General features: G+C 43.2%; 1 protein-coding gene across 2 annotated transcripts in view; it reads right to left on the reverse strand.

Moving 5' to 3' along the window:
• The window catches only part of PPFIA2 (PTPRF interacting protein alpha 2), a 282,744-nt gene that overhangs the window by 252,611 nt on the left and 16,524 nt on the right, over positions 1 to 13,609 (reverse strand). For both annotated transcript variants that reach the window (XM_069955681.1, XM_069955675.1), the window contains exon 2: positions 11,153 to 11,403. In XM_069955681.1, the coding sequence (XP_069811782.1) occupies positions 11,153 to 11,401 (249 nt within the window). In that variant the 5' untranslated portion in view covers positions 11,402 to 11,403. The remainder of the gene's footprint in view (positions 1 to 11,152; positions 11,404 to 13,609) is intronic.

The raw sequence follows: 13,609 nt of genomic DNA on the forward strand, positions 1-13,609 counted from the left end.
GGCAATTTTCCATTGCCATCTCAGAAAAATTTGCATTTACAGTTCCCGGAAGAACAGTTATAATGGACTGTGTATTGCCAATTGTCCTCTTTTATATGTAGTCCAGGTACTTGAGCTGGCTTAGGAGAAACCCCCTCTAAATTAGAACAGGTGTTTTTACAGAAGGAAGCACCGACCCATCTTTTTACCTTATTCCCTTCTGATCGAATCTTCCTCACAGAACCTGCCCTCATATACAAAAAAATGGCAAAGGGAGTTATGGGAACCTATCTTAGCAGATCAATGGTATAAAGCTTTTAAGTTCTTGTATGGGATGTGGGTGGCATGTGCTATGCAAGAGAAGGTTACAAACTGTTGTCAAGATGGAATAGAAGTCCAGACCATCTCCATGCAATGCTTCCCACGGTTTCTGATTTCTGCTGGCGATGTGGTACGGAAAAGGGCACTATGTTACATGTGTGGTGGGAGTGTTCAGCTCTCCAAATGTTTTGGAAGAACGTTTTTTTTTTATCTATGAAGAGGTTTCAGGCTCCAGTATAGAATACTCTCTCCAAATATCATTACTGTACATTTTCCTGGGATCTATTTTCTGCGTTAAGAAAGGTCTGTTGCGACACTTGTTAGTTGCTGTAAGATCAGTGATGCCAAGACATTGGAGGGAGACCATCCCACATACAATAGTAGAATGGGGGTAGAAGTAAATTTGATTAGAAGGATGGAAGCACTGTCGGACTGGGGTATCTGGGGCCCACCAGAGGAAATTATCATCGGGCCCACCAATGAAGAATCTGTGCGAAACATGTCATTCAGTGTTTGTGCAGGCTCCAAAGCTGGGGGCCCACCGGAGGATCCTCTGGTCCTCTGGTGGGCCAGTCCGACACTGGATGGAAGAATTAACTATGGAGAAAAGAATGGATGTAAGCAGGTATGGTTATCATGAGTACAATTCCTAGCATCACAACGTTTCTGAGGGTTGGGGAGGGGTTGTGTGTAGATTTGTTTTGTGTATGAGGTTATATTGTGTTTATAAACAAACAAATCTGTATAGAGGCATACAGAGTCCCTGTGGGTCTCCATTTGGGTCCCTTAGCTGCCCTGTGTGTGGAAGGAAGTCGGGTGCTTTTGCATGGTAGCATATTTTACTCTAAATGCAATACACCTACAGTACAATGGCATGTTGCAATACATAGTGGATCTGCAAGCCATAGACCCATAGCAAACCAAAGCAATGAACGTGGTCCGTAACACTTGAGCTCAATTTCTCACCAACATTTACAGTACTTTGTTATTTATAGATTTTTTTTTTTTTCGTGTTACCCTATGACTGTGTCATCAAAACTAAACATCACAAGGTGATTTTTAATAAACTGCATTTCTTTGCCCATAGTCTAGGAAATGTACTCTATTAGTTTGCTTCCTATCAAGAACATCTAGCTTTGAGCAACAATGTCAAGAATGATCATTTCAAGGCAGGAACATTGAGTTAAACCTGAAGCCTGGAAAAAAAATGAAAGGCATTGTACTTGAAAAAAAAAATAAAAATCGATTTTTAGTGTACAGAATTTCAGCTGAAAAGAGTCTGAAATTAAATTGTGCAGCCGCAGTCATGAAGTTCAGGAGTCCAACAGATTGAACTACGTTACATGTTTATAATGAAAGCTCTAATGCACATTTTTATCTAATGGAAATTTAATGAACATTTTAGTAAAAGTTTATTGCCTGCGGATGGTGACAGCCCATTAATTCTAATCAGATGTTAACATAAAATATATCGTACAGAGAAAAGGTTTGTTTAAAGGAAGAGCAAATGTGGCAGTTGTAGATAGAGAGAGAGATGGATAGATCGATAGATATATAGTATATATGTATAAAGAGGGGCCGTATTTTAAATTAAATTAAGTGCTAAATCAAAGGGGTACTCCAGTGATTTTTTTTCTTTCAAATCAACTGGTTTTATAAAGTTATTTTGATTAGTAAATTACTTCTATTGAAAAATCTTAAGTATTTATCAGCTGATGTATGTCCTGCAGGAGTAGTGTATTCCTTCCAGTGTGACACAGTGCTCTCTGCTGCCACCTGTGTCCAACACAGGAACTGTCCAGAGCGGGAGAGGTTTTCTATGCGGATTTCCTACTGCTCTGGACAGTTCCTGTCATGGGCAGAGATGGCAGCAGAGAATACTGTGTCAAACTGGAATACATCACTGCAGGACATACAGCAGCTGATAAGTACTGAAAGACTTGAGACTTTTAAATAGAAGTAAATTACAAATCTGTATAACTTTCTGAAACCAGTTGATTTGACGGTTTTAAAAGATTTTTTTTTTAAAAATAGCGTGTTTTAACTGTTCCGGAGTTCACTGCATCATAATAAATTGTGATGCAGGGAGTCCAGTAAAGTTCATTCTGTGATATACAATGAGCATACAGACCATATACATTAAAGCAGGGGTCCTCAACTGGCGGACCGCGGTCCGAACCCGGACCGTGGAGGCCAGCTGTCCGGACCCCCTGGTCAGACCTCCTAACCGCCCGGGATGGACCGGATCCGGGGGGGGGTTAGGAGGTCCCGCTCCTCACTGCACTGCCTCCCGCCCCATAGGCGTACTGTCCTTAGATTTCAGTACGCCTGTGGGGCTGGGGGCAGTGTCGGTCCGGCCCCCGGCTGATACGCGCTCTCTGGGGATGTCCCAGGGATTCCCCAGCAGAGCGCACACCACAGACATCAGTGTACGCCGCAGGCCTGAACTTCCCGGAAGTACAGGCCGGCGGCGTACACTGAGGTCACTGGTGCGCGCTCTGCTGGGGAATCCCCGGACATCCCTACAGAGCGCGTATCAGCCGGGGGCCGGACCGACAGGAGAAGAGAAGACAGCCGCAGCGGGGAACGAGGTGCTAGGTGAGTTGTGGGTTGTTTGTTTTTTTGTCTGGGGGCCATCTATAAGGGGAAAGTGCACTGGGGGGGCTATATACTACTGGGGGGAGCTCACAGGGGGCTATATACTACAGGGGGAGAGCACAGGGGGCTATATACTACTGGGGGAGCTCACAGGGAGGCTATATACTACTGGGGGAGCTCAGAGGGGGCTATATACTACAGAGGGAGAGCGCACAGGGGGGCTATATACTACTGGGGGGGCTATATACTACTGGGTGAGCGCACAGGGGGGCTATATACTACTGGGTGGAGCTCACAGGGGGCTATATACTACAGGGGGAGAGCACAGAGGGACTATATACTACTGGGGGGACCTTACGGGGGGCTACATACTACTTGGGGAAAGCACAGGGGGGCTATATACTACTGGGGGGACCTCACAGGGGGGCTATATACTACTTGGGGATAGCACAGGGGGGCTATATACTACTGGGGGAAGCTCACAGGGGGGGCTATATACTACTGGGGGGAGCTCACAGGGGGGCTATATACTACTGGGGGGAGCTCACAGGGGGGCTATATACTACTGGGGGGAGCTCACAGGGGGCTATATACTACAGGGGGAGAGCACAGGGGGCTATATACTACTGGGGGTAGCTCACAGGGGGCTATATACTACTGGGGGGAGCTCACAGGGGGCTATATACTGCTGGGGGGAGCTCACAGGGGGCTATATACTACTGGGGGGAGCTCACAGGGGGCTATATACTACAGGGGGAGAGCGCACAGGGGGGGCTATATACTACTTGGGGAGCAACAGGGGGCTATACACTACTGGGGGAGAGCGCACAGGGGGGCTATACACTACTGGGGGAGCAACGGGGGGTTATATACTACCAGGGCAGTCACCCCCTTTGTACCTAATATCAAAGGGCTGTTGAGAGAGAAAAAATGCCAGTTTTCCTGCTAATAAGCAGCAATTCTGTATGTAAATAGTTGAACGTTTGTAAAATTAACAAAACATGTTTCCTTCTGATGTTCAGCTCGGACCTTCACCTGACAATAGACCTTCACTAAAAGTTGTTGAGTACCCCTGCACCTTTGCAATATAATAGTGGGATGCTGATGATTGTCATGGAAGCCTGAGGCCTGCCATAGTAGATTGATGTAATACAAATGTATATAGGCAATCAAATGAATGGTTTACTAGGAGGGACTTAAAGAAGCAGTTCACAAAAAAAAATATTATTGTCCCACCACCACCTCCACTCCTTCACAGTCAACAGTGTGAATGCAAAAAACAGCAAAGAAGTGCTAAAAAGTCATGCCTTTGCAAACATGGTACCAATAAAAACAGTTGAACAAGGCACAAAAAATGAGACACATTCTAGTTAGGGCAAGCCGGGGTTTTGCACAAAAATGTGCTACTTTTAATATTCTGTGCTAGGTGTTAAATATGTTCCTTAAGCCGCATTCACACATTGTTGTAATGACAGCGCCATGCGGCTGCTTCATTACACAGGGCTAGAGATGAGCGAACCGGGTTCGGGTTCGAGTCGATCCGAACCCGAACGTTCGGTATTTGATTAGCGGGGGCTGCTGAACTTGGATAAAGCTCTAAGGTTGTCTGGAAAACATACATACAGCTAATGACTATATCCATGTTTTCCACATAGCCTTAGGGCTTTATCCAAGTTCAGCAGCCACCGCTAATCAAATGCCGAAAGTTCGGGTTCGGATCGACTCGAGCATGCTCTAGGTTCGCTCATCTCTACACAGGGCGCATTTTCATACATTTCGCCCGCTTCCAGCATGTTGTCACAGATGCTGCCCGAGTGGGGTGGTGGGGACTCTGTTACAGGTACTCCGTGTTCGTGCATGGCGATTTACAACGGTCCCACCAAACAATGTCAGTCCTAGAGAGTATTTCATATTGCAGGAGTACTGTGCTCTGGTTGCAATAGCCCTAAGCTTTACTACAGAAACTTGTTTTAAAGCAATTAACCAGATAACAAAAGCAATTTCCAGAATTTGAAACCATCAGGCACAAGGGCTGCAAAAACGGAATTAATTTGTGGTCGTTTAATTGGATCCAACTAATTTCATTATAATCTCCCGTTACACAACCATAAGCATTTGGCAAAATAACAGATGGAAGGCAAAATGTACAGATTCGAAGCAAGGAAAGTTTGTAAATGTCGACACACAGATCAGCATTGATGAAGCACATTACATATTGTAGTTATACTGGTAACTGGACTGAAAAAGGCAGTATGCCCATTAAGAGAACTTTAATGTTTTTTTGTCACTAGCTTCTTTAGTATACTGTATCTTTGTTTTCGTAGGTCTTAAAGGGAACCTGTCACCCGACATTACGGCGAAGAGCCCGTCTGACTTCCTGGTGCAGCCCCGGATACTTACCCTTTCCTGCAAGTACCGCTCCTGGACCCGGTCCCGGGACAGAGATCTCACCTTCCGAAGCTGTGCACGTGCTGCAGAGATGAGTCCGATGGTAAGAATCAGGGGCTGCATCGGGGGAGTCAGGCGGGCTCTGCGCCGTAAAGCCGGGTGACAGGTTCCCTTTAAAGCTTTATTGTCATTTAAAAAAATTTGGACACGTCACACAGACATGTCAAAAGTTTACATTGGCCAGAGTCCAAGAGCCCACACTCCCACGGATGTCTAGATATAGCCAGGTAAAAGTGTGTTTATTTCACTCCCTGGCTTTACACTTTGCAGGTGATGCATTATTAAGGTCTCCATACACGTTTGTTGGCCATATCCACAGCTCGTGAATATGAGATTATGAGGCTCTTTTCCAACAGTCCCACAACATATGATGTCAGTGAAGATATGGTCGGGCGTGACAAAAAAACTCTGCCCGACCCTTTGTTCTTAAAGAGTTAAGCCATAGCCAGAGCAGTCTGGAGCACAGCAGAGATAACTGATGGATGACAGTGAAAGGTTATCTTAAAGGGAAATTCCCATCTCAACTAATATACATATACTTGTAGTGCTTACTATTTATACTTGTAGTGCTTCATATTTTTGCAAACACAATCAATTAGCAAATTTGACTTTTTCTCGTGATATGCTGCCCTTTCCATCCTATTGTGTACAACTCATTTTCTATGTTACTGCCCATCACTCTTCTCCAAAAGCAATGCTTTGACTGGTGTATAGATAGTTATAATGTAGATGTATAGAGATATTGGGCCTGATTTACTAAGGTGTTTCTGGCAGAAAATTGACAGGTTTTTGTCTATTTTCCCTGTCGGTTTAGTGTTCCAACACATTTACTAATGGCGTGCAGCATACAACCCGACAAAACCCAACAAAAAAACAAACAAACCCATAATTTTTGTCCAAAATCTGGACATGTTGTGGGTGTGTTATGGGTGTATCCTTTGAAATCCACCACAACCGACAGATTTACCAACCAAACCGTCTTTTTTAATGGGTTTTCTATTCTATAAAACAGCCACTTGTAGTGTGGCGGGATGGTCGGGTTCTAGTTTTGTCCTGTGAAAAACCTTCCTCTCTTCCAAGACGGCTCATGTAAACAGTCTTCCTGGCCGGCTGTTTCTGCTCTCTGTAATGTGGGAGAGTTAAAGCAAATGTACCACTTCCCTACATATATATTTTTTACATGACCTTGTCAGTGTCGGTGTGTAGGTCCCAGTGGTGCTGTCCATTTTTTAAGCCACTGCTGTGCCAGTTTCTTGATATGCAAATAGGACCCCTCGGTGCACTGCTGGAGGGCCCAGCTCCCCCTGTGCACCAGTATCCCCTCCCCTCATTGACACGCCTCCTTCAGAATCAAATCTGGCCGCATATATTGTGAACAGTGGAAACCAGGGAGAATTTGTTTCTGATTCTAATTTCTTAATTTACTGTAATTTTATACATCTGAATATACATGGAATAATAAAAGCTGTGCACCCACATTAAAAAAAAACATGGTAGTACTGATCACATTGCAGCAGTGGCGGAACTACCACCGTAGAAGCAGTAGCTGCTGCTACGGGGCACGGCTCATCAAGGGGCCCGGCAGTGGGGACTGCGGGGACTGCCTGTGTGATGTCCCCTGGTTAGCTCTGCAGGACGTTTGTCCTGACACTAGCTAACCAGGGGAGAACGATGTTTGTAGAACTGCAGGGCAAACACTCACCAGCAGGGGACAGCATCAAAAAGTACGTGGGGAGAGAGGGAGACTGGCCTGTCAGCTGCTGCACGGAGCATCCTGTGAGGTAGGATAACCTCTGACCCCTAGCCCTCTCCCGCCGGACCTCGGAGAGATAGTGACAGCTCCCTCCTCATGTAAGTGTACACTGTCTCTGATAAGAGGTGTGTGTGTGTGTGTGTGTGTGTGTGTGCGTGTGTTTTATTTCTACAGAAGCGGTGACATTATAGGACTACAACTCCCAATGTGGTCTGTCTGCTGTCTGTGCCCCCCTCCCCCCAAAGACACAGACAGACCACACTGGGAGTTGTAGTCCAACACTGTCTATATAGAAAGCAGCCCTGTGACTGCAGCTCTTGTAGGACTAAAAAAACTCATTATGCATAGTAGTGCCAGGCCGAATATATATATATATATATATATATATATATATATATATATATATATATATTACAGTGCAGTACCAGGCTGCATCATGTATATGTGTGTGTGTGTGTATATATATATATATATATATATATATATATATATATATATATATATATGGCTGTATACATACATATATATATATATATATATATATATATATATATATATATACATACATACAGTAGCAGGCTGGAGAAATATATATATATATATGTGTATGCAGTGCAGTAGCAGTCTGGTATGCAGTCTGGTATGGCAGTAGTGCAGTCTGGTATGGCAGTGTTATCCACTCACAGTGTGGCGGTATTGGTCAGGTCTGGTGTGGCGGTATTATCCAGTCACAGTATGGCGGTATTGTTCAGGTCTGGTGTGGCAGTGTTATCCAGTCACAGTGTGGCGGTATTGGTCAGGTCTGGTGTGGCAGTGTTATCCAGTCACAGTATGGCGGTATTGTTCAGGTCTGGTAAGGCAGTGTTATCCAGTCACAGTGTGGCGGTATTGGTCAGGTCTGGTGTGGCAGTGTTATCCAGTCACAGTATGGCGGTATTGTTCAGGTCTGGTGTGGCAGTGTTATCCAGTCACAGTGTGGCGGTATTGTTCAGGTCTGGTATGGCAGTGTTATCCAGTCACAGTGTGGCGGTATTGTTCAGGTCTGGTGTGGCAGTGTTATCCAGTCACAGTGTGGCGGTATTGGTTAGGTCTGGTGTGGCAGTGTTATCCACTCACAGTATTGCGGTATTGGTCAGGTCTGGTATGGGAGTATTATCCAGTCACAATATGGCGGTATAGGTCAGGTCCGTTGTGGCGGTGTTACGCAGTCACTGTATGGTGGTATTGGTCAGGTCTGGTATGGTGGTATTGGTCAGGTCTGGTGTGGTGGTGTTATCCAGTCACAGTGTGGGGGGCCCCATTGGAAAGTTTGCTATGGGGCCCAGCCATTTCTAGTAACGCCCCTGCATTGCAGAGACCAGACAGACAGTTAAGGTTCTCATTATGTAAACCAAATATATCCATTACTATCTTCCTGGTTTAATTCTTTTTTAATTTTTCCCATTTTAATGAAAATAAACCATATCAAAATACAGGATCCTTATTATTACATAGTAAACATATATACATATTTCCTCATATACTAAGACCAACTATTTTACTAGTTTAAGTGTAAGCTGTATATTTGCGAATTCCTCGATGTTATGAATATTTACAACAAATCTAATTGCGTAGCCTATATCTTGTCACAACAATCCTTACAACTGCGTACAGAACGAGCTATGTTTATGGTAAGGAAACAAGCTGAGAACTGGGGAGCAACACAGACACAAGAACATAAAACAATATTCACACATTTTCTTTAAAGGGAACCAATCACACCGAATATGCCCCTAATGTTAAGGAAACGTGCTGGTACATCACCCAGCACGCTTCCCAAACATCCCCCTGTACCCATCGTCCCCTCCTTGGTTATGCCGCAATCTTACATTTTTGAAGTCCCGCGCTGTATGGTAATAAGGTGTAAGTAGTCACGGTGGGCGTATGTAGTCATGGTGTGGGCGGCTGTAGTCATGGTCCTGGGCGGCTGTGAACGCTGTAATCACGCCCAGAGGACGTCACCCGGGGGACTGCGTTCACGTCGCCAGCGCTGCGACGTCTTTAGCACACCGCGCAAGCGCAGAACCTCAGCGCCTTCTCCTGCCGTACTGCGCATGCGCGGAGTGCTGAAGACGTTGCCGCACCGCCGACTGTGGATTGCAATCCACAGGTGACGTCAGCAGAGCCAGCTCCTTCAATCACACCCCTCTGGGGGTGATTACAGGGTTCACGTCGCCCAGGACCATGACTACAGCCGCCCACACCATGACTACATACGCCCACCGTGACTACTTACACCTTATTACCATACAACGCGGGACTTCAAAAATGTAAGATAGCTGCATAACCAAGGAGGGTAAGGGGGCATGTTTGGGAAGCGTGCTGGGAAACAGCACGTTTCCTTAACATTAGGGGCATATTCGGTGTCATTGGTTCCCTTTAACTATTCTGTTCCCAAAATGGACACCAAACATGTACACACATTATGCTGATAACTTAACTTATGTCATCAAATGGACCGAAAATATAGTGACTCTCCAAATTAATTGTTGTATGAATATGTAGACTCATTCTCAGTTAAAAAAAAAAACGGCCTATAAATAGTGACATTTTTAAGAATGCTACATGTACAATTTTAAGAACATTAAAGGTGTTTTTCAGAAAAAAGAAAAGGTCCAACCTCTTCTGCACTCTGGTGCCTTCCTCAGACCATCTCTGGTGTTAACAAGAGGGTGTGACAAGAGGGGGGCAGGTGCATGTTGCGGGCAATTATCAATAGCTGTTCGAAGTTACCAATGTCGCAACTGCATCGGGCAGCTATTTGCTGTGGTGGTTATCTGCATGCAATGCCTGCAACGTTCTCCCACCCCCTCTCGTCTTGGAGGTTATCAGAAGAGACAATCAGAGGGAGGAAGTTGAGCGCTCGAGAGCAGACGAGGTAGGATCTTTTCTGCTCTCCGGATAACCCTTTTAATTAAGCATATATATATAAAAAAAAAAAAAAAAAAATTTAAAAAAACATCAGTATAAACATAATTTATGTACTGTGTAAAATGTAAATCAGTAAATATCGATATACACATTATTTCTATAGAAGAATAAAAAGGACAAGAACCAAAAAAAAGAAGAAAGGTCCACTGGGACTACTATACAAGAAAAATAGGTCTGCCACTATGAACAAATTCAGAAAATTTAGGGGATTCAGCGTAGGATAGAGGGTCACTTCCAGAAAAAAATGTTAACCAAGTTAGACATTGTGGGCAGAAAAATTCCAGGACTGTAGTTTAGATTTTGACTGGGGACATCAAATAGACCAAACACTAGCAGTAGAGATAAACTAACCAAAAATGTGAAAGGCCTCCAGAAGATAAGACAAGGGCCTACATGTCACTTGTGGATAAATCTGCTACTTCAGTACAATGCTCTGGTGGTCCCCTACAATCTTTATTTTCCTGAAGTAATGATATGTTATACATTCACATTATCACTACAGCCAATCAATGGCTTCAACAGTGACAAAAGCATATACCGCATGTGACCGCTAAGACCTGTGATTGGCTGCAGCAGTGGATGTATAGCACATCATTATCCAGGAAAATAAGCAAAGACAAACAAGGACCACCAAAGCATTGCTGGAGCAGCTGGCATTCAACGGGTAAGTAATATTTGATTTTGTATTTTTGATTTTGTATTTTTTTTTTTTTTTTTTTTGCATTTTTAAATCCCTTAAAAGAAAATACACTTGTCTCTAACTTTAATTCTGTCAGGGAACTGTAGGACACAATGTTATTTTAATTTTCAATAAATAATGGCCGGTGTTACAATGGCTGTTATTTATTGAAAATTTACGTTGTGTGAACTTAGCCTCATACTGTATGGTCATATTGTGTTGTGGGCTACTGCCATTATAGGTGCAAGCATCTCTAAGGTTAAACAAATCTACTACACTGAGGTAGACACTAAGTAATGAAATAACACACTAAAATAATGTCTCACAAAGAGCAATAATAACTAGGGCATCATAAAATAGGTAGATAGAAATAGAGAACTAAAATATCCAATAGTACAACATACCTGTGGCAGTGCAGAATTCAACTGGCGTTGCAAGGAGTCTCTATCGTATATAACATCTTGAAGTCTTTGCTGGGCAAGTCCAAGACTCTCCTGGGTTTCACGTAATGTGTCTAGCAGTCGATCGCGCTCATCAAGCATGTTAACCATCAGTTGTTCAAAGTGCGAGTCCGAGTCTGAGCCACTGCTTTGGGACCCCCTTTGGCTCATAGGGGTGTCCTCATTTATCGTTGGCATTACTTCACACATCATTGCTACAAGAGTAAAGATTAGCATTAGACATTTTTTTTATTCATTAAAAAAAATCACAGTTATAAAATATGAGGTATAAAAGTACTAAACGGTTCGTAATTCATACAGGAAGAGAGTGTAAACTTCATTGTTTTATCAATATTAATAAAAAATGGTGGCTTACACCACCACTTGCAGTGGCTCAGTGGATCCAGTGACTACCTCAGGTCATTACCAATATGGCAGTGCCCATAGTAATATACAAAGAAAATAAATATATCAGGCAACAAAAACAGAATAAAAAAAAATTATTTCATTATTTGGCTTTCATCAGTTAAAAAATAATCTAGGCATTACATTTCCATTCAAACCAATAATAAAGCTTAATATACTAAAAGGGAATGTAGTTATCTACAAAATGGACACAAGGGTGGGGAGGGACACCTGTATCTACCTGGATACTGTACATGAGCAATCAGTCACAGACAGGTATATAGCATGACAGTCATTGAGAAATGAGTTCTGAATACCCTATGTGTATTACAGAGGAAATAAAGATATTATTTTTCATGACATGTTGATTTCACTGAGTGTTGTTACCTTAGAGCAAAAAAAAACAACTGGCAGGCTATTTTTAACAAGGTACAGTATATGCTTGCTCTCTATACATGACATGCTGTTTTATATGTAAGCAGATAAGTAGGTTTACAGAATGCAGGTTTCTTGCTAACCAGAGTAAACATATGGAACACGTTTCTAGCTCCTGGGCAAACTGGGAGGGGATTCCTAATCCTGTAAAGTCTCCTTTGTGCAGTTTGGGAGAAACACATTGAGTTAAACAAATTGTTCAGGACTGTAAAAACATTTCTGCTTTCTAGTACTTCAATGGTCTGTGTCAGGTATTACTCCTATACACTGAGTGGCAACGCTTAGTTCATATTTTCTAAGGCGGGAGTAGAGTGCCTGGCCCAGTATATGTGTCTGCCCATCCAAAGGTAAGCAGCAATAAGCAGCTGTATGTTAAGTTAAATCTTAACCTAGTGATGAGGCACAGACACTCTACACCACACTCTCCAAATCGACGGCTGACTTACAGTGCATACACCTGAAATTAACTTTGGGAGGCTCAGTGCCTCTTAATAATAAAACATAACCGTCCTAGACAACCATATACTGTATATCAGATATCAACATAAAGGCCCTATTACACAAAGCGATTATCAGCTGCATTCGGACGATATCGGCTGTTGCGGCTGATAATCATCTCGCATAATAGAAGACAACGATCAACTGCCATGCACGATGTTGGCTGATTGTTGTCTTTCAAAGACCAAGGATCACCATTAGCAGCAATATGCTGCTGTCGCTCCGCTATCTTCCATGGGCTCCGCGATCACCCGGGCAGCGCTCTTACCCGCTTACTCGCTGCTTTCCCTCTTGTCACCCCATGTAATGGGGGCTTAACACAGTCTAGAATTCAAGGGATATTACATATTACATATATATTACTAAACTAATTTCATTGAACACATCATGGCTTTGATATGTCGACTGGAGACATACAAACCCTGAACAAATTAAGCTCAGCTCTTTATTAAGAAACTACAGCTTTTAAAAGGATAATTGCTGGTCATTATTGAAAAGCCCTGTCCATATGCCCTATATCTAATATATGGTCACCCATTGACTTTGCTGCAAGTACTATGTGTAGTCATCCTCAACTTCGGGATTTCAACAGCTATATAAAAAGAGGCCTGACAAACCTTGAGCAGCTACACTCTTACAGGGGGGTTGTGAAGCTGATGGTATTCCCACAGGATAGGCTATAAATGTTTGAAAAGTCCTACTCAATGATGTGGTCTGATGGCCATGCATGTGATTGGCTCTCTCCACTCCTCTATGAAAGGTAAGGTAACCACAAGGTTTCCTAATTGTAATCTTTCCAGAATTTTAGCTCCAATGTCAGGTTTGACATATAAAAGCCATGAGCTGGCATGGAATAGCAGAAGGTAAAGTTCATGCAATCCAGAGGGGGTTGCAGGTCACACATCTGATGTGTACATAATGCTGTATTTTGCATGCCTTAGTCGGATACTCTTTCTCTGTGTACAGTAATGTAATTTGGATTTAAATGATGAGAAAAAAAAAATCATCTTTGGGCTAAATGTGACCTTTAGAGCCATGTCAAGAATCTGAGTGTACAAAGAACTGACATTTTAATTGAGCTTT

Source organism: Dendropsophus ebraccatus, chromosome 1 (assembly GCF_027789765.1).
Source record: "Dendropsophus ebraccatus isolate aDenEbr1 chromosome 1, aDenEbr1.pat, whole genome shotgun sequence".
Classification (NCBI taxonomy): domain Eukaryota; kingdom Metazoa; phylum Chordata; class Amphibia; order Anura; family Hylidae; genus Dendropsophus; species Dendropsophus ebraccatus.